The sequence below is a fragment of the Hypanus sabinus genome, chromosome 4 (genome assembly GCF_030144855.1).
Source record: "Hypanus sabinus isolate sHypSab1 chromosome 4, sHypSab1.hap1, whole genome shotgun sequence".
Taxonomy (NCBI): Eukaryota; Metazoa; Chordata; class Chondrichthyes; order Myliobatiformes; family Dasyatidae; genus Hypanus; species Hypanus sabinus.
In genome coordinates, this window is record NC_082709.1 from 110,387 (window position 1) to 137,349 (window position 26,963).

General features: G+C 43.0%; 1 protein-coding gene across 3 annotated transcripts in view; it reads right to left on the bottom strand.

Moving 5' to 3' along the window:
• Positions 1-10,646: 10,646 nt before the first annotated feature.
• Positions 10,647-26,963, bottom strand: part of LOC132392432 (zinc finger protein 235-like) — a 29,460-nt gene continuing 13,143 nt past the window's right edge. For all 3 annotated transcript variants that reach the window (XM_059966256.1, XM_059966258.1, XM_059966257.1), the window contains exon 2: positions 10,647-14,382. In XM_059966256.1, the coding sequence (XP_059822239.1) occupies positions 12,193-13,464 (1,272 nt within the window). In that variant the 5' untranslated portion in view covers positions 13,465-14,382 and the 3' untranslated portion in view covers positions 10,647-12,192. The remainder of the gene's footprint in view (positions 14,383-26,963) is intronic.

A 26,963-nucleotide genomic window follows, 5' to 3' on the forward strand; every position in this document is an offset into this window, starting at 1 on the left:
CATTGCGGATGCAGCGTGTAGTGCAAATTGTCCGTGATGGCGGGAAGAAAGACCCCGATGATCTTCTCAGCTGACCTCACTATCTACTGCAGGGTCTTGCGATTTGAGACGGTGCAATTCCTGAACCAGACAGTGACGGAGCTGTTCAGGATGCTCTCAATATAGCCCCTGTAGAATGTGATGAGGAAGGGGGAGGGGGGGTGGGAGATGGACTTACCTCAGCCTTCGCAGAAAGTAGAGATGCTGTTGATCTTTCTTTGCTATGGAGCTGGTGTTGGTGTTCTCTGGCAAGGATGTGATTGTTAGGTGGGAGGCCTTCAAAGGAGAAATTTTGAGAGTGCAGTTTGTATATTCCTGTCAGGATTAAAGGCAAAGTGAATAAGAATAAGGAACTTTGGTTTTTGAGGGATATTGGAAATCTGATAAAGAAGAAGAGAGAGATGTATGACAGGTATAGGTAACAAGGAGCAAAAGAGGTGCTTGAGGAGTATAGAAAGTGCAAGAAAATACTTAAGAAAGAAATCAGATGGGCTAAAAGAAGACATGAGGTTGCTTTGGCAGTCAAGGTGAAGGATAATCCTAAGAGCTTCTACAGGTATACTAAGAGCAAAAGGACAGTAAGGGATAAAATTAGTCCTCTTGAAGATCAGAGTGGTTGGCTATGTATGGAACTAAAAGAAATAGGGGAGATCTTAAATTTTTCTTTGCATCTGTAATTATTAAGGAAACTGGCAAGGAGTCTATGGAATTAAGGCAAACAAGTAGTGAGGTCATGGAACCTATACAAATTAAAGAGGTGGAGGTGCTTGCTGTCTTGAGGCAAATCAGAGTAGATAAATCCCCAGGACCTGACAGAGTATTCCCTTGGACCTTGAAGGAGACTAGTGTTGAAATTGCAGGGGCCTTGGCAGATATATTTAAAATGTCGGTATCCACAGGTGAGGTGCTGGAGGATTGGAAGATAGCTCATTTTGTTCCGTTGTTTAAAAAAAGGCTCTAAAACTAATCTGGGAAACATTTTGCGTCAGTAGTAGGTAAGTTATTGGAAGGAGTACTATGAGATAGGATCTATAAGTACTTGGATAGACAGGGACTTGTTAGGGAGAGTCAACATGGCTTTGTGCATGGTAGGTCATGTTTAACAAATCTATTAGAGTTTTTTGAGGAGGTTAGAAGGAAAGTGGATGAAGGGAAGGCAGTGGATGTTGTCTACATGGACTTAAGGCCTTTGACAAGGTCCCACATGGGAGGTTAGTTAGGAAGATTCAGTCCCTAGGTATACATGGTGAGGTAGTGGAAGATTACTTTTCTGAGTGGAGGCCTGTGACCACAGGGATCAGTGCTGGGTCCATTGTTATTTGTCATTTGTATCAATGATCTGTTTGATAATGTGGTAAACTGGATCAGCAAATTTGCTGATGATACAAAAATTGGAGGTGGAGTGGACACTAAGGAAGGTTTTCAAAGCTTGCAGAGGGATTTGGACCAGCTGGAAAAATGGGCTGACAAATGGCAGATGGAATTTCATGTAGACAAGTGTCAGGTATCGCAATTCTGAAGGACAAACCAAGGTAGAACATACAAGGTAAATGGTAGGACACTGAGGAGTGTAGTAGAACAGAAGGATCTGGGAATACAGATACATAATTCCCTAAAAGTGGCATCACAGGTAGATAGGGTCGCAAAGAGAGCTTTTTGGCACATTGGCCTTTATAAATCAAAGTATTGAGTATAAGAGTTGGAATATTATGGTGAGGTTGTGTCAGACATTGGTGAGGCTGAATTTGGAGTACTGTGTGCAGTTTTGGTCACCTAATTACAGGAAGGATATTAATAAGGTTAAAAGAGTACAGAGAAGATTTACAAGGATGCTGCCAGGACTTGAGAAACTAAGTTACAGAGAAAGGTTGAATAGGTTAGGACTTTGTTCCCTGGAATGTAGAAGAATGAGGGGAGATTTGATAGAAGTGTATGAAATTATTATGGGTATAGATAGAGTGAATGCAAACAGGCTTTTCCCACTGAGGCTAGGGGGAGAAATAAACCAGAGGACATGGATTAAGGGTGAAAAGGTAGAAGTTTAAAGGGAACGTTAGGGGGAACTTCTTCACACAGAGAGTAGTGGAAGTGTGGAATGAGCTGCCAGCTGAAGTGGTGAATGCAGGCTCACGTTTCATATTTAAGAAAAACTTGGACAGGTAACATGGATGAGAGGGGTATGAAGGAATATGGTCTAGGTGCAGGTCAGTGGGACTAGGCAGAAAAATGGTTCAGCACAGCCAAGAAGGGCCAAAAGGCCTGTTTCTGTGCTGTAATGTTCTATGGTTCTATTTAGATAATAGTCCACACCATTGTTCCTTCTATCAAAATGCATTATCATAAATTTCTCAAAACTCTCTTCCTGTTAATTTTTTTGTCCATTCTTCCAATCTGTCTAAGTCCTGCAGCAATCACATTGTTTCCTCAGCACTACCTACCCCTACATCTATCTTTGTATCATCTGAAAACTTTGCCACAAAGCCAGCAATTCCATTATCTAAATCATTGACAGATAATGGGAAAAGTATCGGTGCCAATACTGACCACTGAGGAAAACCAGTAGTCACTGGCAGCCAACCAGAAAAGGCCTCTTTTATTCCCACTCGCTGACTCCTGCCTGTCAGATCCATGCCATTATCTTTTCTGTAAAACCACAAGATTTTATCTTGTTAAACAGCCTCATGTGTGGCATCTTATCAAATTCCTTCAGAAAATCCAAGTAAATGACATCCACTGCCTTTCCTTTGTCCACCCTGCTTGTTACTTCCTTGAAGAATTCTCACAGGTTTGTCAGGCAAGATTTCTTGTCATAGAAAACCATTTGACATGGAGTTATTTTATCATTAGTCTCTAACTACCTCAAAACCTCATCCTTAATAATAGACACCAACACTTTCCTGAGCACTGAGGTTTGCCTAACTGGCCTATAATTTCTTTCAATAGACAATAGACAATAGGTGCAGAAGTAGATCATTTGGCCCCTCGAGTCTGCACCGCCATTCTGAGATCATGGCTGATCATTCACTAGCAATACCCAGTCCCTGCCTTGTCCCCATATCCCTTGATTCTCCTATCCATCAGATATCTATCTAGCTCCTTCTTGAAAGCATCCAGAGAATTGGCCTCCACAGTCTTCCGAGGCAGTGTATTCCACACCTCCACAACTCTCTGGGAGAAGAAGTTCTTCCTCAACTCTGTTTTAAATAACTGACCTCTTATTCTCAATCCATGCCCTCTGGTACTGGACTCTCCCAACATCTGGAACATATTTCCTGCCTCAATCCTATCAAATCCTTTAATTATCTTAAACGTTTCAATCAGATCCCCTCTCAATCTCCTCAATTCCAGTGTGTACAAGCCCAATCTCTCTGCGTAAGACAGCCCTGCCATCCCAGGAATCAACCTAGTGAATCTACGCTGCACTTCCTCAATTGCCAGAATGTCCTTCCTTAAACCTGGAGACCAAAACTGTACACAATATTCCAGGTGTGGTCTCACCAGGGCCCTGTACAAATGCAAAAGGACATCCTTGCTCTTGTACTCAATTCCCCTTGTAATAAAGGCCAACATTCCATTTGCCCTCTTCACTGCCTGTTGCACTTGCGCATTCACCTTCATTGACTGATGAACTAGGACTCCTAGGTCTCTTTGCATTTCTCCCTTACCTAACTCTACACCATTCAGACAATACTCTGCCCTCTTGTTCCTGCTTCCAAAGTGGATAACTTCACATTTATTCACATTGAATGACATCTGCCAACTATCTGCCCACTCACCCAGCCTATCCAAGTCTCCCTGTATTCTCCTAACGTCCTCTTCGCATGTCACACTGCCACCCAGTTTAGTATCATTAGCAAACTTGCTGATATAGTTTTCAATGCCCTCACCTAAATCGTTGACATAAATCGTAAAGAGCTGTGGTCCCAATACAGAGCCCTGTGGTACCCCACTAGTCACGTCCAGCCAGTCTGAGAAACACCCATTCACTGCTACCCTTTGCTTTCTATCTGCCAACCAGTTTTCTATCCATGTTGAAACCCTGCCCCCAATGCCATGAGCTCTGATTTTACTCACCAATCTCCTATGTGGCACCTTATCGAATGCCTTCTGAAAATCTAGGTACACAACATCCACTGGCTTACCCTCGTCCTTTTGATTTCTTCCCTTCTTAAGGAGTGGAGTGGAGTGACATTTGCAATCTTACAGTACTCTGAGGCAATGCCAGAATCAAGTGATTCTTGAAAGTTCATGACCAATGTATCTGTTATCTCTTCAGCAACCTCTCTCAGGACCTCTGTAGTCCATCTGGCCCAAGTGACTTATCCACCTTAAGACCTTTGAGTTTGCCTAGCACTTTTTACTCTGTAATAGCAATGGCACTCAGTCCTGTTCCCTGACACTCATTGACCACTGGCACATATTGATGATCTGGTTAAGAGAAGAAGGTGGTACATTGCAAGTATAGGCAAGTAGGAACAAATTAAGTGCATATGGAGTATAAGAAATACAAGAGGACACTTAAGAAAGAAACTAGAAGGCCTAAAACAGGGCATGGAATAGGAGAAGGAGAATCCTAGGGGATTCGACAGATATATTAAAAGCAAGGGACAGAATTGGTCCTCTTGAAGATCAGAATGGAGATCATGCGTGGAGTCAAAATAAATGGTGGAGATCTTAAATTATATGTATTTTTGCATTTGTATTTACTCAGGAGACAGACACAGATTCTACAGAAGTGAAGCAAAGTGGCATCAACTTCATGGAACCTGTATAGAAGAGGAGGTGTTTACTATCTTGAGGCAAATCAAGGCAAATCTAGGGTCCCGGCCTGAAATGTCAATTGTACTCTTTTCCATAGATGCTGTCTGGCCTGCTGAATTCCTCCAACATTTTCTGTGTGTTATTTGAATACAGGAGGTAGATGTTACGTTGAAGTTGTATAAAATGTTGCTGAAGTCTAACTTGGAGTATTTTGTGAAGTTTTGGTCACTTTCCTATAGGAAAGATATACAGTAAGTAAATAAGATTGAAAAAATAAACAGAAAATTTACAAGGATTTTGTTAGGTCTGGAGGGCCCAAGTTATAAGGAAAAATTCAATAGTTCAGGACTTTATTCAGATGTGGGAGGTCCTGGAGTCCTGCACCAGGTGTGTCGAGCTCCAGCTAAGGGTCTGAGTTAGGGAACTGGAGATGCAGCTCAATGACCTTTGCCTGGTCAGGGAGAGCGAGGAGGTGATAGAAAGGAGTTAGAGGCAGGTGGTCACACTGGGGCCATGGGAGACAGACAAGTGGGTTGCAGTCAGGAGGGGGAAGGGGAAGAGTCAGGTACTAGAGAGTACCCCCCCTGTGGCTGTACCACTTAACAATAAGTACTCCTGTTTGAGTACTGTTGGGGTGGGGAGACAGCGTACCTGGGGGAAGCAACAGTGGCCTTGCCTCCGGCACAGAGTCTGGCCCTGTGGCTCAGAAGGGTAGGAAAAGGAAGAGGAAGGCAGTAGTGATAGGGGACTCTATAGTTAGGGGGTCAGACAGGCGATTTTGTAGACATGGGAAAGAAACTCAATCGTAGTTTGCCTCCCAGATGCCAGGATCCGGGATGTTTCAGATTGCATCCAAGATATCCTGCAGTGGGAGGAAGAACAGCTAGAAGTTGTGGTACATATTGGTACCAACATAGGTAGGATAAGGGAAGAGGTCCTGAAAAAAAGACTACAGGGACTTAGGAAGGAAGTTGAGAAGCAGGACTGCAAAGATAGTAATTTTGAGATTACTGCCTGTGCCACACGACAGTGACAATAGGAATAGAATGAGGTGGAGAATAAATACATGGCTGAGGGATTGGAGCAGGGGGCAGGGATTCAGATTTCCGGATCATTCGGATCTCTTTAGGGGCAGTTGTGACCTGTATAAAAAGGATGGGTTGCACTTGAATCCCAGGAGGCCCAATATCTTGGCGGGGAGGTTTGCTAAGGCTACTGGGGAGAGTTAAATCTAGAATTGTTGGGGAGTGGGAACCAAACTGAAGAGACTGGGGAAGAGGAGGTTGGCTCACAAATAGAGAAAGCTTGTAGACAATGCGAGAGGGAGGATAGGCAGGTGATAGAGAAGGGACGCACTCAGACCAAAGGTTTGAGATGTGTCTATTTTAACGCAAGGAGTGTTGTGAACAAAGCGGATGAGCTTCGAGTGTGGATCAGTACTTGGAGCTATGATGTGGTGGCCATTACAGAGACTTGGATGGCTTAGGGACAAGAATGGTTACTTCAAGTGCTGGGTTTTAGATGTTTCATAAAGGACAGGGAGGGAGGCAAAAGAGGTGGGGGCAAAGCACTGTTGATCAGAGATAGTGTCACGGTTGCAGAAAAGGTGAATGCCATGGAGGGATTGTTGACGTGAGTCTCTGTGGGTGGACATTAGGAACAGGAAGGGATCAATAACTTTACTGTATGTTTCTTATAGGCCGCCCAATAGTAACAGGGGTATCGAGGAGCAGATACTGAAACATATCCTGGAAAAGTGTAATAATAAGAGTTGTCGTCATGGGAGATTTTAATTTCCCAAATATCAATCGGCATCTCCCTAGAGCAAAGGGTTTAGATGGGGTGGAGTTTGTTAAGTGTGTGCAGGAAGGTTTATTGACACAATATGTAGATAAGCCTAAAAGATGAGAGGCTGTACTTGATTTGGTATTCGGAAATGAACCTGGTCAGGTGTTGGATCTCTCAGTGTAATAACATTTTGGAGAAAGTGATCATTATTCTATCTCCTTTACCATAGCATTGGAGAGCGATAGGAAGTGACAAGTTAGAAAAGCATTTAATTGGAGTAAGGGAAATTATGAGGCTATCAGGCAGGAAATTGGAAGCTTAAATTGGAAACAGATGTTCTCAAGAAAAAGTACGGGAGAAATGTGGCAAATGTTCAGGGAATATTTGTATGAAGTTCTGCATTGGTATGTTCCAATGAGACAGGGAAGTTATGGTAGGGTGCAGAAACTGTGGTGTACAAAGGCTGTAATAAATCTAGTCAAGAAGAAAAGAAAAGCTTACAAAAGGGTCAGAGAGCTAGGTAATGTTAGAGATCTAGAAGATTATAAGGCTAATAGGAAGGAGCTTAAGAAAGAAATTATTAGGAGAGCCAGAAGGGGCCACGAGAAGGCCTTGGCGGGCAGGATTAAGGAAAACCCCAAGGCATTCTACAAGCATGTGAAGAGCAAGAGGATAAGATGTGAAAGAATAGGACCTATCAAGTGTGACAGCGGGAAAGTGTGCATGGAACCGGAGGAAATAGTGGAGGTACTTAATGAATACTTAACTTCAGTATTCACTACAGAAAAGGATCTTGGTGACTGTAGTGATGACTTGCAGTAGACTGAGAAGCTTGAGCATGCAGATATTAAGAAAGAGGATGTGCTGGAGCTTTTGGAAAGCATCAAGTTGGATAAGTCGCAGAGACCAGATGAGATGTACCCCAGGCTACTGTGGGAGGTGAGAGAGGAGATTGGTGAGCCTCTGGCAATGATCTTTGCATCATCAATGGGGATGGGAGAGGTTCCAGAGGATTGGAGGGTTGCGGATGTTGTTCCTTTATTCAAGAAAGTGAGTAGAGATAGCCCAGGAAGTTGTAGACCAGTGAGTCTTACCTCAGTGGTTGGTAAGTTGATGGAGAAGATCCTGAGAGGCAGGATTTAAGAACATTTGGAGAGGTATAATATGATTAGGAATAGTTAGCATGGTTTGTCATGGGCAGGTTGTGCCTCACGAGCCTGATTGAATGTTTTGAGGATGTGACTAAACACATTTATGAAGAGTGGTAGATGTATTGTATATGGATTTTAGCAAGGCATTTAATAAGGTACCCCATGCAAGGCTTATTGAGAAAGTAAGGAGGCATAGGATCCAAGGAGACATTGCTTTGTGGATCCAGAACTTGCTTGCCCACAGAAGGCTAAGAGTGGTTGTAGATGGGTCATATTCTGCATGGAGGTCAATCACCAGTGGAATGCGTCAGGGACCTGTTCTGGGACCCTTATTCTTCATGAATTTTATAAATGATTTCGATGAGCAAGTGGAGGGATGGGTTAGTAAGTTTGTTGATGACACAAAGGTTGGTGGTATTGTGGATAGGGTGGATAGGGTGGATGGCTGTCAGAGGTTACAGTGGGACATTGATAGGTTGCAAAACTGGGCTGAGAAGCGGCAGATGGAGTTCAACCCAGATAAGTGTGAAGTGGTTCATTTTGGTAGGTCAAATATGATGACAGAATATAGTATTAATGGTAAGACTCTTGAAAGTGTGAAGGATCAGAGGGATCTTGGGGTCCAAGTCCATAGGACGCTGCGCAGGTTGACCCTGTGGTTAAGGAAGGTGTATGGTGTATTGGCCTTCATCAATTGTGGAATTGAATTTAGGAGCCAAGAGGTAATGTTGCAGCTTTCAGGACTCTGGTCAGACCCCACTTGGAGTACTGTGCTCAGTTCTGGTCGCCTCACTACAGGAAGGATGTGGAAGGCATGGAAAGGGTGCAGAGATTTACAGGGATGTTGGCTGGATAGGGGAGCATGCCTTATGAGAATAGGTTGAGTGAATGTGGCCTTTTCTCCTTGGAGTAACGAAGGATGAGAGGTGACCTGATAGAGGTGAATAAGACGATGAGAGCCATTGATTGGGTGGATAGTCAGAGGCTTTTTCCCAGTGCTGAAATGGCTAACATGAGAGGGCACAGTTTTAAAGTGCTTAGAAGTAGGTACAGAGGGGATGTCAGGGAAAAGTTTTTTTTTAAAAAACGCAGAGAGTGGTGAGTGTGTGGAATTGGCTGCTGGTGACTGTGGTGGAGGCGGATACAATAGGGTCTTTTAAGAGACTCCTGGATAGGTACATGGAGCTTAGGAAAATAGAGGACTATGGATAACCCTAGGTAATTTCTAAATTAAGTACATGTTCAGCACAGAATTGTGGTATGAAGGGCCTATATTGTGCTGTAGGTTTTCTAGGTTTCTATTTTACTTTTTTACCATCTGTCCTATCCTGAGTTCCTTCACTCCAGTTCCCACCCCACTGCCAAGTTAGATTAAACCCTCCCCAACAGCTCTAACAAACCTGCCCATGAGAATATTTGACCCCTCGGGTTCAGGTGCAACCTGTCGCTTTTGAACAGGTCATACATCTCCCAGAAGAGATCCGAATTATCCAAGAAACTGAAGCCCTGCCCCCTGCTCCAGCTTCTCCGCCACATATTTACCTGCCAGATCATCCTGCTTCTACCCTTACTGGCACGTGGCACAGGCAGCAATCCAGAAATTACTACCTGAGAGGTCCTGCTTCTCGACTTTCTACCTTGTGTTCACATTCAATTGCTCTAATTAAGTTATCCCAGAGCAAGAATCAGTTCATCAAAAGGTTCACAAAATAGCAGCAGCAGAGAGTGTCACAAAATGGCCAAATCCTTTCCTGGATTCTTTCTGGCCCGCATTTCCTTCTGCTTGATGCAAAGATATCTGAATCATTATCCTACTCTCCTTCTGTTGACTGCCCACAGGACTGTTATTGGAACCCCAGCAGATGTGCAACACTTACATTGTATAAATAATTATCTCAGTGGGTGGCTCCCCAAGAGGCCTTGGATCACCTGGACAATACAAAATATCTCTGTCAGGATGCTGTTTATTGACTGCAGCTCAGCGTATAACACCATCGTTCCTACGGTTCTGACTGAAAAGCTCCAGAACCTGGCCCTCTATTCCTCATTCTCCAACTGGATCCTCAACTTCCTATACTAAAAACCACAATTTGTGTGGATTGGAAACAACATATCCACCTCACTGTCAGTCAACACTGGTGCAGCTCAGGGATGTGTGCTTAGTCGGCTGCTCGACTCTCTCAACACCCATGACTGTGTGGCTTAACATAGATCAAATGCCATCTATAAATTTGCTGATGGTACACAACCAGTATTGGCAGAATCTCAGATGGTGATGAGGGGGCATACAGGAGCAAAATTGACCAGCTAGCAATAATCTTGTACTCAACATAAGTAAGACCAAAGAACTGTGGACTTCAGAAGGGAGAAGACAAGCGAACACACACCAGTCCTCATAGAGGGATCAGAAGTGGAGAGAGTGAGCAATTTCAAGTTCCTGGGTGTGAATATCTCTAGAGGGCCCAACATGTTGATGCAGCTATAAAGAAGGCAAGATAGTGGCTATATTTCATTAGGAGTTTGAGGAGATTTGGTATGTCACCTAGAAAACAATCAAATTTCTGCAGATGTACTATGGGAAGCATTCAAACTGGCTGCATCACTGTCTGGTATGGGGGTGGGGGAGTGACTACTGCACAAGATCAAAGTAAGCTGCAGAGTGTGGTTAAATTAGTCAGCTATATCACAGGCACTAGCCCCCATAGTATTCCAGACACCTTCAAGGTGTGGTGCCTCAAAAAGGCAATCGTCCATCACTAAGGATCCCCACCACACAGGACATGCAGTCTTCTCATTGCTACCATCAGGTAGGAGGTACAGAAGTGTGAAGGCACACACTCAACAATTCAGGAACAGCTTCTTCCCCTCTGTGATCCAATTTCTTAATGGACATTGAATACATTAACACTACCTCAGTACTTCTTTATTTTTAGCTTTTGCAGTACTTACTCAATTTAAACAATATCTATTTCTTGTAATTCAGTTTTTCTCTCTCTATTATTACATATTACATTGTACTGCTGTTGCAAAGTTAACACAATTAACAACATATGCTGGTGATACTAAACCTGATTCTGATACTAATGCTAATGTTTACTTACTAAATTCACACACTTTATACTGACAATCATCTCTGCTGTTTCATAAATGTGTCATACTCTAATTTTTGCATTATTTCAACCTTCTGTCTTCTATGTTGATAATACATTAAGCAATACAATTATCGGGTACATAAATTTGTACTACAGCAAATACTATTTTCACCCATGGATGTATTTCATCATTTGTTCCCCAATTCCAAAAGGTACTTCAAAAGCTAGAGTCAATCAATTTGCCTTACCAGCATATGTTTCAATTACTTTAGTGGGTTTAGTCCATTGATGAATTATCTTCCTTCCTCCTAAACAACACGTGTTCAGTTTGTAGTCAAGTGACAGTTTGGTGGCAACTCAGTAACAACATTGTCCCACAGATATCAGTTTATTGGATTTTGAGGTTCTCCTTCATTAGTGCGTCATCTGTTGGCTGATCCAAAGCTTGTCTTCCAATGGCCAGGTCAAAAGTCACATTCCCAATTGTGGTATTGTGACTTTCCACAGGACGTTATTTCCATCCCTCGATATAACTCGTGGCTGCTATTACTATATAATAAGTTTGTCTTGCCAACGCATATTGTTAAAAAGACTAATTTTTCACAGGCAAAATAGACAACAAAGAATGATCATAAGTAGTGGTGGAGGCAGATATGACGGGTATTTTAATAGACTCTTGGATAGGTACATGAAGCTTACAAAAATAGAGGGCTGTGGGTAACCCTATGTAATTTTTAAAAATAAGAACATGTTTGGCTTTCTAGGTTTTCTATGTTTCTAAGTACTGAAACCACAGTTTATAAGTTTCTGCTTTGTTATTTCTTCAAGACCAGTGGTCTTTCCTGGTACCATTCATAACAATAGCATGTGTTAGTGGGTAACAAGGATATCCAGATATTCTCACAATATTTGCCAACATTGTGCAACTTTTCACTCTACTTCCCCCTGTACAATGTTCTCTTGTGCACAGTTATTAATTATCAAAGTATCCATTGGAAAATACTTGGCTGTAATCGCCTCAATTGATTTACCTTGAGTGAATCACTATTCCACTCAATATTCACAAGTGTGATCCCACACAACTGCAATATTACCATGGCCATCATTACCTAAGTAATTAGACCTAAAAACTATTATTCTCCATGAGATACTTGATGTGAGCTTCCATCTTTACGACTATGTTATTTTACCCTTACATATATCCCACAGTTCGCTCTACTTTCACCATCCTGTACAGGTGAAGAACCATCTACAAAAAAAATATATAAAAAGTGGTTTTCCTTTGTGTTTGTGTTTTTGGTTACTGTCTTCTGATCTCTCTTAACCTCCCCTATTATTATTTTATTTAGCATGCAGCTGATTTAAACTTTTTCCCCAGTATGAACCCGGTAGTGCGTCACAAGATGGGATGACTGAGTGAATCCCTTCCCACATTGAGAGCAGATGAATGGTCTCTCCCCAGTGTGAACTCGTTGATGCACCTTCAGTTGAGATGACCGAGGAAATCCTTTCCCACAGTCTGAGCAGATGAATGGCCTTTCTCCCGTGTGAACTCGCTGGTGTGTCTGTAGGTGAGATGATCGAGTGAATCCCTTCCCACAAGCTGAACAGACAAATGGTCTCTCCCCAGTATGAACTCGTTGATGTGCCAGTAGGTGAGATGACTGAATGAATCCTTTCCCACAGTCGGAGCAGATGAATGGCCTTTCTCTCCCAGTGTGAACACGCTGATGTCTCTGCAGATGGGATAACAGAGGAAATCCCTTCCCACATTCAGAGCAGATGAACGGCCTATCCACAGTGTGAGTTGCTTGGTGTGTCAGTAGATCAGATGAACGTATGAATCCCTTCCCACAGTCTGAGCAGATGAATGGCCTCTCCCCAGTGTGAACATGCTGGTGTCTCTGTAGACTGGTTAAACAAAGGAATCTCTTCTCACATTCAGAGCAGCTGAATGGCCACTCCCCAGTGTGAACTCGCTGATGTACCTTCAGTTGAGAAGACCGAGTGAATCCCTTCCCACAGTCTGAGCAGGTGAATGGTCTCTCCCCAGTGTGAACTCGCTGATGTTCCTTCAGTTGAGATGACCGAGTGAATCTCTTCCCACAGTCTGAGCAGGCAAATGGCCTCTCCCCAGTGTGAACTCGCTGATGTTCATTCAGTTGAGATGACCGAGTGAATCTCTTCCCACATTCAGAGCAGGTGAATGGTCTCTCCCCGGTGTGAACTGACTGGTGTACCAATAGATCAGATGAACGTATGAATCTCTTCCCACAGTCTGAGCAGGTGAATGGCCTCTCCCCAGTGTGAACTCGCTGATGTGTTTGCAGGTCAGATGAGCAAATAAATCCCTTCCGACAATCTGAGCAGATGAATGGTCTCTCCCCAGTGTGAACTGACTGGTGTATCAGTAGATCAGATGAACCAATGAATCCCTTCCCACAGTCTGAGCAGATGAATGGTCTCTCCCCAGTATGAATTTGCTTGTGTCTCAGCAAGTGGAAAGACTGAGTAAATCCCATCCCACAATCTGAGCAGGTGAACGGCCTTTCCCCAGTGTGAACTCGCTGGTGCGTCAGTAGGTGGGATGACTGAGTGAATCCCTTCCCACAATCTGAGCAGATGAACCGCATCTCCCCAGTGTAAATTGACTAGTGTTCCAACAGGTCAAATAACTAGGTGCATCCCTTTCCACAATCTGTGCAGGTGAATGGCCTCTCCCAAATTGACTCGTGTCTGCAGATCAAATGACTGAGTGAAACTCTTCCCATAGATGGAGCAAGTGAATTGCCTCTCACTGTTGTGAATTTTCTAATATATATTTAGCTCAAAATGCAGAATGAATCACTTCCCACAGTCAGAATAATGAACTATATCTCTATGGTGTGAACTTGTTGATTTATCTTCAGGCTGGATGACTGAGTAGATCACCTCCCACACACAGAACAAGTGAATAGCCTTTCCCCAGTGTGAACTCACTAGTGTGTCTGTGGGTTGGCTGAGAGAATGAATCCCTTCCCACACTGCAAGAAGGAGAACGATGTCTCACTACTAACAACTCTCAGGCAATTCATCAAATCAGGTGTCAGATGTAGCAGATGTGTTGAATCCCTCGCATAACTATTGCAGTTGAATAACTGATCTCCAGTGCACAAATGCTGTGTGCACACAGCATCCCAGTTCCAGTGGATTTCATTGAGTTCCAATAGAAAATTTAATTTCAGACACAAAGCACTTTTCCAGCTGGAATGAGATACACCTTCATCTCCAAGGATCAGCAACAGTAATTTTGATATAACAATCTAGTCACTCTTTCAGTAACTTGAAGACAATTTACAAGGTTTATGTCCAGATGGTTCATCCAAATCTCACCCCTATACTGACCACTTGTTTCAGTTTTCTTTGCCATGACTGGTATGCTCTCTTTTCAAACATCTCCTGCACATTCAAGGATCGGTGGCATTTGAGTGCTTGTGAACTAACAGACACTGCAGAATTGATGCATTGTTGCTTTTGATATTTCCATGCAAAGATCCTTTGCCATTTCTAACCTGTAAAAAGATTTACAAAAGACATTAATGGGTGGAGGACAACATTTCAGATAAGATAATTTTAGGCCCTTTGGTAATCTCTGACAACAAACTATTACAGCAAGGTTCAACACAAGTTGGAGGAACAAAACCTCATCTTTGAACTGGGCACAGATCAGGCATCTGGAGTGATCATCAAATTCTCTATTTATCTGTCTGTATTAGAATGGGCCACTTTTGCCTGTCTTCCTATTGTGATGGATCAGTCTGCCTGTGACAATTAGTATTATTCCAAGTTCTGGTTATGTTTCACTGTGCTACAAAGAGCACATATTACATGGCTGCTCCTCGAGACTTTCTAATTACACTGACCACACCTTTCACCCCCCACCCCCCCCGTCCACAAAGTGATTGGTGGAAAAGGGGGCAAAGGGTGATTGGTGCCGGATTCTAATAGGGAGAATTTCTAGAAGGCCTATGAGATGGCTTTTTAGAGCAGCTGGTGGTTGAGCACTCTAGGGGATCAGCTATTCAGGATTCGGTGTTGTGCAATGAACCGGAATTAATTAGTGAACTTAAGGTAAAAGAACCCTAAGGAGAAAATGATCATAACTGAATTCACCCTGAAACTTGAGAAGAAGCAGCTAGAGTCAGATGTATCAGTATTACAGTGGAATAAAGGAAATCACAGAGGTGTGAGAGAGGAAGTGGCCGGAATTGATTGGAAAAGAACACTGGCAAGGATGACAGCAGAGCAGCAACGGCTGGCATTCCTGGAAGCAATTTGGAAGGCACAGGATAGATACATCCTAAAGAAGAAGAAATATTCAAAAGGCAAGGTGACACAGCCATGGTAAACAAGGGAAGTCAAAGCCAATATTAAAGTCAAAGTCAAGTCACTTTTTATTGTCATTTCAACCATAACTGCTGGTACAGTACACAGTAAAACTAGACAATTTTCAGGACCATGGTGTTACATGAAACAGTACAAAAACTAGACTGAACTACATAAAAACAACACAGAAAAAACTACACTAGACGACAGACCCGCCCAGGACTGCATAAAGTGCACAAAACAGTGCAGGCATTACAATAAATAATAAACAAGACCACAGGCACAGTAGAGGGCAGTAAGTTGGTGTCAATCCAGACTCCGGGTATTGAGGAGCCTGATGGCTTGGGAGAAGAAACTGTTACATAGTCTGGTCATGAGAGCCCGAATGCTTCGGTGCCTTTTCCCAGATGGCAGGAGGGAGAAGAGTTTGTATGACTTGTGCGTGGGGTCCTTCATAATGCTGTTTGCTTTGCAGATGCAGCGTGTTGTATAAATGTCTGTGATGGCAGGAAGAGAGATCCCGATGATCTTCTCAGCTGACCTCACTATCTGCTGCAGGGTCTTGCGACCCGAGATACAGTCAGTGATGCAGCTGCTCAGGATGCTCTCAATACAACCCCTGTAGAATGTGATGAGGATGGTGGGGTGGGAGATGGACCTTCCTCAGCCTTTGCAAAAAGTAAAGACACTGCTGGGCTTTTTTTGCTATGGAGCTGGTGTTGAGGGACCAGGTGAGATTCTCCTTGCAGTGAGTTGGAAGAGCAAATGTGTAAGGAGATAGCAGATATTTGTAGTAAACACAAGGTGGTGATTGTGGGAGATTTTAATTTTCCACACGTAGATTGGGAAGCTCATTCTGTAAAAGGGCTGGATGGTTTAGAGTTTGTGAAATGTGTGCAGGATAGTTTTTTGCAACAATACATAGAAGTACCGACTAGAGATGGGGCAGTGTTGGATCTCCTGTTAGGGAATGAGATAGGTCAGCTGACAGATGTATGTGTTGGGGAGCATTTCGGGACCAGTGATCACAATAGCATTAGCTTCAATATAATTATGGAGGAGGACAGGACTGGACCTAGAGTTGAGATTTTTGATTGGAGAAAGGCTAACTTTGAGGAGATGCGAAGGGATTTAGAGAGAGTAGATTGGGTCAAGTTGTTTTATGGGAAGGATGTAATAGAGAAATGGAGGTCATTTAAGGGTGAAATTATGAGGGTACAGAATCTTTATGTTCCTGTTAGGTTGAAAGGAAAGGTTAAAGGTTTGAAAGCACCATGGTTTTCAAGGGATATTAGAAACTTGGTTCGGAAAAAGAGGGATGTCTATAATAGATATAGGCAGCATGGAGTAAAGGAATTGCTCGAGGTGTATAAAGAATGTAAAAGGAATCTTAAGAAAGAGATTAGAAAAGCTAAAAGAAGATACGAGGTTGGTTTGGCAAATAAGGTGAAAGTAAATCCGAAAGGTTTCTACAGTTATATTAAAAGCAAGAGGATAGTGAGGGATAAAATTGGTCCCTTGGAGAACCAGGGTGGTCAGCTATGTGTGGAGCCGAGGGAGATGGGAGAGATTTTGAATGATTTCTTCTCTTCGGTATTCACTAAGGAGAAGGATATTAAATTGTGTAAGGTGTGGGAAACAAGTAGGGAAGTTATGGAACCTATGACAATTAAAGAGGTGGAAGTACTGGCGCTTTTAAGAAATTTAAAAGTGGATAAATCTCCGGGTCCTGACAGGATATTCCCCAGGACCTTGAGGGAAGTTTGTGTAGAGATAGCAGGAACTCTGACGGAGATCTTTAATATGTCATTAGAAACGGGGATTGTGCCGGAGGTTTGGCGTATTGCTCATGTGGTTCTATTGTTTAAAAAGGGTTCTAGAAGGAAGCCTAGCTATTATAAACCTGTCAGTTTGACATCAGTGGTGGGTAAATTAATGGAAAGTATTCTTAGAGATAGTATTTATAATTATCTGGATAGACAGGATCTGATTAGGAGTAGCCAGCATGGATTTGTGCGTGGAAGGTCATGTTTGACAAACCTTATTGAAATTTTTGAAGAAGTTACGAGGAATGTTGACGAGGGTAAGGCAGTAAATGTAGTCTATATGGACTTCAGCAAGGCCTTTGACAAAGTTCCACATGGAAGGTTAGTTAAGAAGGTTCAGTCATTAGGTATTAATGCTAGAGTAATAAAATGGATTCAACAGTGGCTAGATGGGAGATGCCAGAGAGTAGTGGTGGATAATTGTTTATCGGGATGGAGGCCAGTGACTAGCGGGGTGCCTCAGGGATCCGTTTTGGGCCCAATGTTGTTTGTAATATACATAAATGATCTGGATGATGGGGTGGTAAATTGGATTAGTAAGTATGCCGATGATACTAAGGTAGGAGGTGTTGTGGATAATGAGGTGGGTTTTCAAAGCTTGCAGGGAGATTTATGCCGGTTAGAAGAATGGGCTGAACGTTGGCAGATGGAGTTTAATGCTGAGAAGTGTGAGGTTCTACATTTTGGCAGGAATAATCCAAATAGAACATACAGGGTAAATGGTAGGGCATTGAGGAATGCAGTGGAACAGAGAGATCTAGGAATAACAGTGCATAGTTCCCTGAAAGTGGAGTCTCATGTAGATAGGGTGGTGAAGAAGGCTTTTGGAACGCTGGCCTTTATAAATCAGAGCATTGGGTACAGAAGTTGGGATGTAATGTTAAAATTGTACAAGGCATTGGTAAGGCCAAATTTGGAATATTGTGTACAGTTCTGGTCACCAAATTATAGGAAAGATATCAATAAATTAGAGAGAGTGTAGAGATGATTTACTAGGATGTTACCTGGGTTTCAGCACTTAAGTTACAGAGAAAGGCTGAACAAGTTAGGTCTCTATCCATTGGAGCGTAGAAGGTTGAGGGGGGATTTGATCGAGGTATTTAAAATTTTGAGAGGGATAGATAGAGTTGACGTGAATAGGCTGTTTCCATTGAGAGTAGGGGAGATTCAAACTAGAGGACATGATTTGAGAGTTAAGGGGCAGAAGTTTAAGGGAAACACGAGGGGGTATTTCTTTACTCAGAGAGTGATAGCTGTGTGGAATGAGCTTCCTGTAGAAGTAGTAGAGGCCAGTTCAGTTGTGTCATTTAAGGTAAAATTGGATAGGTATATGGACAGGAAAGGAGTGGAGGGTTATGGGCTGAGTGCGGGTAGGTGGGGCTAGGTGAGATTAAGAGTTCGGCACGGACTAGGAGGGCCGAGATGGCCTGTTTCCGTGCTGTGATTGTTATATGGTTATAAGAGGGCATATCATAGAGCAAAAGTTGGTGGGAAGTTAGGGGATTGGGAAGCTTTTAAACAGCAACAGAAGGCAACTAAAAAGGTCATTAAAAAGGTAGAGATAGATTACTAAAGTAAGCTAGCTAATAATATTAAAGAGGATACCAAAAGCTTCTTTGTATAAATAAAGTGTAAAAGACAGGCAAATGTTGATATCAAACAGCTGGAAAATGATGCTGGGGAGGAGGTAATGGGGGCAACAAAATGGCGGATGAACTGAATAAGTATTTTGCATCAGTCTTCACTGAGGAAGACACTAGCTGTATGGTGGAATTTCCAGGTGTCTAGGTTCATGAAGTGTGTGAAGTTACCATTACTAAGGAAACTGAATGGTCTTAAGGTAGATAAGTCATCTGGACCAGATGATATACACCCCAGGGTTCTGAAAGAGGTGACTGAAGAGACAGTGGAGGCATTAGTAATTATCTTTCAAGAATCACTAGATTCTGGAACGGTTCTGGTAGACTGCAAAATTGCAAATGCCACTCCACTCTTCAAGAATGGAGAGAGGCGCAAGAAAGAAAGTTAAAGGGCAGTTAGTTTGATCTCAGTGGTTAGGAGTCAGTTCGAGTCAATTGTTAAGGATGTGGTTTGGGGAGTGATCATTTCATGATCAAATTGTCAACCTGAAATTATAAACCTGCTCAGTTGAGGAAAAACACCAGAGACATGAAATTATCTCTGAAATGGTTTTTATTCAGAGAGGAGTTCGCAGCCCCATGCACTTCGGGCGTAAGGTAGCCAACTCCCAACTTGTCGGTTTACAAAGGTCATACTTATACCCAAAAGCAGGTTACTACATTCACAAATATGGTTACCGATTCGAATTCATCAATTGATTGGCTGTTGCATAGCTAAGCATGTGAAATACTTGGAATAAGCATAGACGCAAGTGTAATACTTGGAATGGGTATGGATGCAAGCAAAACACTCAAAATAGGTATATAGCTCAAAATACTTTGCCGAACACATTGTCTTGTGGTCGTAAGGGTCCTCTTCTTTGTGGTTGCCACATGCTGTCTGGCATTTTATTTTATCTACTTCCCCAATGACGTATCCTCTCCCTGGTCCTGTCTACATATTTTGCTACACTTACCCCTCGCCCACCCCTCCTACACGTACCCCTTACCCTCTTCATATTCTCAGGGGTATATGGAAGCATATGAGAAAATAGGTTGTAGTCAGTGTGGTTTCCTCGAGGGAAAATCTTGCCTGATAAATCTGTTGGAATTTTTTGAAGAAATAACAAGCAAGATAAAGAAAGGAGAATCAGTTGATGTTGTGTATTTAAACAGGTGCCATGCATAAGGTTGCTTAACATGCTGCAAGCCAATGATATTACAGGAAAGGTTCTAGCATGGATAAAGCAGTGGCTGTTTGGCAGAAGGGAAAGAGTGGAAATAAAAGGAGCCTTTTCTGGTTGGCTGCTGGTGACTAATGGTGTTTCACAGGGGTCTGTGTTGGGACTGTATCTTTTTATGTTGCATGTCAATGATTTGGATGATGGAATTGATGGCTTTGTTTCAAAGTTTGCAGGCGATATGAAGATAGGTGAAGGGACAGATAGTTTTGAGGAAATAGGGAGGCTACAGAAGGACATAGACAGATAGGCGAATAGGCAAAGTAGTGGAAGATAGAATCCTGTATCAAGAAGTACTAAATACTAAAGGTATAAGGTAAATTGTCTAAGGTGTGGGAAACAAGTAAGGAAGTTATGGAACCTATGACAATTAAAGAGGTGGAGGTACTGGCGCTTTTAAGAAATTTAAAAGTGGATAAATCTCCAGGTCCTGACAGGATATTCCCCAGGACCTTGAGGGAAGTTTGTGTAGAAATAGCAGGGGCTCTGACGGAGATCTTTAATATGTCATTAGAAACGGGGATTGTGCCGGAGGATTGGCGTATTGCTCATGTGGTTCCATTGTTTAAAAAGGGTTCTAGAAGGAAGCCTAGCAATTATAGACCTGTCAGTTTGATGTCAGTGGTGGGTAAATTAATGGAAAGTATTCTTAGAGATAGTATTTATAATTATCTGGATAGACGGGATCTGATTAGAAGTAGCCAGCATGGATTTGTGCGTGGAAGGTCATGTTTGACAAGCCTTATTGAATTTTTTGAAGAAGTTACGAGGAACGTTGACGAGGGTAAGGCAGTGGATGTAGTCTATATGGACTTCAGCAAAGCCTTTGACAAAGTTCCACATGGAAGGTTAGTTAAGAAGGTTCAGTCTTTAGGTATTAATGCTGGAGTAATAAAATGGATTCAACAGTGGCTAGATGGGAGATGCCAGAGAGTAGTGGTGGATAATTGTTTATCGGGATGGAGGCCAGTGACTAGCGGGGTGCCTCAGGGATCTGTTTTGGGCCCAATGTTGTTTGTAATATACATAAATGATCTGGATGATGGGGTGGTAAATTGGATTAGTAAGTATGCCGATGATACTAAGGTAGGAGGTGTTGTGGATAATGAGGTGGATTTTCAAAGCTTGCAGGGAGATTTATGCCGGTTAGAAGAATGGGCTGAACGTTGGCAGATGGAGTTTAATGCTGAGAAGTGTGAGGTTCTACATTTTGGCAGGAATAATCCAAATAGAACATACAGAGTAAATGGTAGGGCATTGAGGAATGCAGAGGAACAGAGAGATCTAGGAATAACTGTGCATAGTTCCCTGAAAGTGGAGTCTCATGTAGATAGGGTGGTGAAGAGGGCTTTTGGAACGCTGGCCTTTATAAATCAAAGCATTGAGTACAGAAGTTGGGATGTAATGCTAAAGTTGTACAAGGCATTGGTAAGGCCAAATTTGGAATATTGTGTGCAGTTCTGGTCACCGAATTATAGGAAAGATATCAATAAATTAGAGAGAGTGCAGAGACGATTTACTAGGATGTTACCTGGGTTTCAGCAATTAAGTTACAGAGAAAGGTTGAACAAGTTAGGTCTCTATTCATTGGAGCGTAGAAGGTTGAGGGGGGATTTGATCGAGGTATTTAAAATTTTGAGAGGGATAGATAGAGTTGACGTGAACAGGCTGTTTCCATTGAGAGTAGGGGAGATTCAAACTAGAGGACATGATTTGAGAGTTAGGGGGCAGAAGTTTAAGGGAAACACGAGGGGGTATTTCTTTACTCAGAGAGTGATAGCTGAGTGGAATGAGCTTCCTGTAGAAGTAGTAGAGGCCAGTTCAGTTGTGTCATTTAAGGTAAAATTGGATAGGTATATGGACAGGAAAGGAGTGGAGGGTTATGGGCTGAGTGCGGTTAGGTGGGACTAGGTGAGATTAAGGGTTCGGCACGGACTAGGAGGGCCAAGATGGCCTGTTTCCATGCTGTGATTGTTATATGGTTAAGAAGTGTATGGTCACGCACTTTGGTAGAAGAAATGAAAGGATTGACTATTTCACAAAGGAGAGAAAATGCAAAAATCTGAAGTGCAAAGGGATTTGGGAGTCCTTGTGCAAGATTCTCTAAACATTAATTTGCAGGTTGAGTCTGTGGTGAGGCAGGCAAATGCGATGTTAGCATTCATTTCTAGTTCTGGACTCACCCATCAGCGGGAACATGCTTCCTGCCTCCAGTGTGTCCAATCCCTTAATAATCTTTTATGTTTCAATCAGATCCCCTCTTATCCTTCTAAATTCCACTGTATACAAGCCCAGTCGCTCCAATCTTTCAACATATGACAGTCCCGCCATTCCGGGAATTAACCTGGTGAACCTACACTGTACTCCCTCAATAGCAAGAATGTCCTTCCTCAAATTTGGAGACCAAAACTGCACACAATACTCCAGGTGGGGTCTCACCAGGCCCTGTACAGCTGCAGAAGAACCTCTTTATTCCTATACTTAATTCCTCTTGTTATAAAAGCCAGCATGCCATTAGTTTTCTTCACTGCCTGCTGTACCTGCATGCTTACTTTCATTGACTGATGTACAAGAACACCTAGATCTCGTTGTACTTCCCCTTTTCCTAACTTGACTCCATTTAGATAGTAATCTGCCTTCCTGTTCTTGCCACCAAAGTGGATAACCTCACATTTATCCACATTAAACTGCATCTGCCATACATTTGCCCACTCACCCAACCTGTCTATGTCAACCAGCATTCTCATAACATCCTCCTGACATTTCACACTGCCACCCAGCTTTGTGTCATCGGCAAATTTGCTAATGTTACTTTTAATCCCTTCATCTAAATCATTAATGTATATTGTAAACAGCTGCGGTCCCAGCACCGAACCTTGCGGTACCCCACTGGTCACAGCCTGCCATTCCGAAAGGGACCCGTTAATCACTACTCTTTGTTTCCTCTCAGCCAGCTAATTTTCAATCCATGTCAGTACTCTGCCCCTAATACCATGTGCCCTAAATTTGCCCACTAATCTCCTATGTGGGACTTTATCAAAAGCTTTCTGGAAGTCTAGGTACACTACATCCACTGGCTCTCCCTTGTCCATTTTCATAGTTACATCCTCAAAAAACTCCAGAAGATTAGTCAAGCATGATTTTCCCTTCATAAATCCATGCTGACTCAGACTGATCTTTCTACTGCTATCCAAATGTGTTGTAATTTCCTCTTTTATAATTGACTCCAGCATCTTTCCCACCACTGACATCAGGCTAACCGGTCTATATTTCCCTGTTTTCTCTCTCCCTCCTTTCTTGAAAAGTGGGACAACATTAGCCACCCTCCAATCAGCAGGGACTGTTCCTGAATCTATAGAACATTGGAAAATGATTACCAATGGGTCCACGATTTCTAGAGGCACCTCTTTAAGTACCCTGGGATGCAGACCATCAGGTTCCGGGGACTTATCAGCCTTCAGACTCAACAGTCTATCCAACACCGTTTCTTGCCTAATATAAATTTCCTTCAGTTCATCCTTTACCCTAGTTCCTTTGGCCACTATTACATCTGGGAGATTGTTTGTGTCTTCCCTAGTGAAGACAGATCCAAAGTACCTGTTCAACTCATCTGCCATTTCCTTGTTCCCCATAATAAATTCACCCGTTTCTGTCTTCAATGGCCCAATTTTGGTCTTAACTATTTTTTTGCTATTCACATACGTAACGAAGCTTTTACTATCCTCCTTTATATTCTTGGCTAGTTTACCTTCGTACCTCATTTTTTCTTGGCACATTGCCTTTTTTGTTATCTTCTGTTGCTCTTTAAAAGCTTCCCAGTCCTCCGGTTTCCCGCTCATCTTTGCTATGTTATACTTCTTCTCTTTTATTTTTATACTGCCCTTTACTTCCCTCGTCAGCCACGGCCGCCCCTTACTCCCCTTAGGATCTTTCTTCCTCTTTGTAATGAACTGATCCTGCACCTTCTGCATTATTCCCAGAAATACCTGCCATATCATCTAATCTGTATTAGGTGTTATGCAAAGAACTAGAATTGATTAGAAAGCTTAAAGTAAAACAACCCTTAGGGGAAAATGATCATAATATGATTGAATTCACCCTGGAGTTTGAGAAGGAGATGCAAAAGCCAGATGTATTGGAATTACCGTGGAGTAAAGGGAATTGCAGAGGCATGAGAGAAGAACTGAATATAGAACATAGAATAGTACAGCACATTACAGGCCCACCGACCCTCAAACCCTGCCTCCCATATAACCCCCCACCTTAAATTCCTCCATATACCTGTCTAGTAATCTCTTAAACTTCACTAGTGTATCTGCCTCCACCACTGACTCAGGCAGTGTGTTCTACGCACCAACCAGTCTCTGAGTGAAAAATCTTCCTCTAATATCCCCCTTGAACTTTCTTCCCCTTACCTTAAAGCCATGTCCTCTTGTACTGAGCAGTGGTGCCCTGGGGAAGAGGTGCTGGCTGTCCACTGTCTATTCCTCTTAATATCTTGTACACCTCTATCATGTCTCCTCTCATCCTCCCCCTTTCCAAAGAGTAAAGCCCTAGCTCCCTTAATCTCTGATCATAATCCATACTCTCTAAACCACGCAGCATCCTGGTGAATCTCCTCTGTACCCTTTCCAATCCTTCACATCCTTCCTATAGTGAGGCGACCAGAACTGGACACAGTACTCCAAGTGTGGCCTAACTAGAGTTTTATAGAGCTGCATCATTATGTCGCGTCTCTTAAACTCTATCCCTCAACTTATGAAAGCTAACACCCCGTAAACTTTCTTAACTACCCTGTCTACCTGTGAGGCAACTTTCAGGGATCAGTGGACATGTACCCCCAGATCCCTCTGCTCCTCCACACGACCAAGTATCCTGCCATTTACTTTGTACTCTGCCTTGGAGAGTGTACCAAAGTGTACTACCTCACACTTCTCCATGTTGAACTCCATCTGCCACTTCTCAGCCCACTTCTGCGTCCTATCAATGTCTCTCTGCCATCTTTGACAATTCTCTACACTATCTACAACACCACCAACCTTTGTGTCGTCTGCAAACTTGCCAACCCACCCTTCTACCCCCACATCCAGGTTGTTAATAAAAATCACAATAAGTAGAGGCCCCAGAACAGATCCTTGTGGGACACCACTAGTCACAACCCTCCAATCTGAATTTACTCCCTCCACCACGACCCTCTGCCTTCTGCAGGCAAGCCAATTCTGAATCCACCTGGCCAAACTTCCCTGGATCCCATGTCTTCTGACTTTCTGAATAAGCCTACCATGTGGAACCTTGTCAAATGCCTTACTAAAATCCATGTAGATGACATCCACTGCACTACCCTCATCTATATGCCTGGTCACCTCATCAAAGAACTCCATCAGGCTTGTTAGGCATGATCTGCCCTTCACAAAGCCATGCTGACTGTCCCTGATCAGACCATGATTCTCTAATTGCCCATAGATCCTTTCTCTAAGAATCTTTTCCAACTGCTTTCCCACCATAGACGTAAGGCTGACTGGTCTATAATTACCTGGTCTATACCTTTTTTGAACAAGGGTACAACATTCGCCTCCCTCCAATCCTCTGGTACCATTCCCGTGGACAATGAGGATATAAAGATCCTAGCCATAAGTTCAGCAATCTCTTCCCTTGCCTCGTGGAGCAGCCTGGGGAATATAACATCAGGTCTCCGGGACTTATCCATCCTAATGAATTTTAACAACTCCAACGCCTCCTCTCCCTTAATATTAACATGCTCCAGAACATCAACCTCACTCATATTGTCCTCACCATCAAGTTCCCTCTCAGTGGTGAATACCGAAGAGAAGTATTCATTGAGGACCTCGCTCACTTCCTCAGCCTCCAGGCACATCTTCCCACTTTTATCTCTAAACGGTCCTACCTTCACTCCTGTCATCCTTTTGTTCTTCACATAATTGAACAATGCCTTGGGGTTTTCCTTTACCCTACTCACCAAGGCCATCTCATGTCCCCTTCTTGCTTTTCTCAGCCCCTTCTTAAGTTCCTTTCTTGCTACCCTATATTCCTCAATAGACCCATCTAATCCTTGCTTCCTAAACCTAGTGTATGCTGCCTTCTTCCACCTGACTAGATTTTCAACTTCACTTGTCACCCATGGTTCCTTCACCCTGCCATTCTTTATCTTCCTCACCGGGACAAATTTATCCCTAACATCCTGCAAGAGATCCTTAAACATCGATCACATGTCCATAGGACATTTCCCTGCAAAAACTTAATCCCAATTCACACCTGCAAGTTCTAGCCTTATAGCCTCATAATTTGCCCTTCCCCAATTAAAAATTTTCCTGTCCTCTCTGATTCTATCCTTTTCCATGATAATGCTGAAGCTCAGGGAGTGGTGATCACTGTCCCCCAGGTGCTCACCCACTGACAGATCTGTGACCTGATCCGGTTCATTACCTAATACTAGATCTAGTATGGCATTCCCCCTAGTTGGCCTGTCAACATACTGTGACAGGAATCCATCCTGGACACACTTAGCAAACTCTGCCCCATCTAAACCCTTGGAACTGATCAAGTGCCAATCAATATTAGGGAAGTTAAAGTCACCCATGATAACAACCCTGTTATTTTTGCACCTTTCCAAAATCTGTCTCCCAATCTGCTCCTCGGTATCTCTGCTGCTACCAGGTGGCCTATAGAATACCTCCAGTAGAGTAACTGCTCCCTTCCTGTTCCTGACTTCCACCCATACTGACTCAAAAGAGGATCCTGCTACATTACCCACTCTTTCTGCAGCTGTAATAGTATCCCTGACCAGTAATGCCACCCCTCCTCCCCTCCCTCCCCCATCCCTTTTAAAGCACTGAAATCCATGAACATTGAGAATCCATTCCTGCCCTGGTGCCAGCCAAGTATCCGTAATGGCCACTACATCATAATTCCATGTATGTATCCAAGCTCCCAGTTCATCACCTTTGTTCCTGATGCTTCTTGCATTGAAGTACACACACTTTAGCCCTTCTACCTTACTACCTTTATACCCTATATTCTGCTGCTCTTTCCTCAAAGCCTCTCTACATGTTAGATCTGGCTT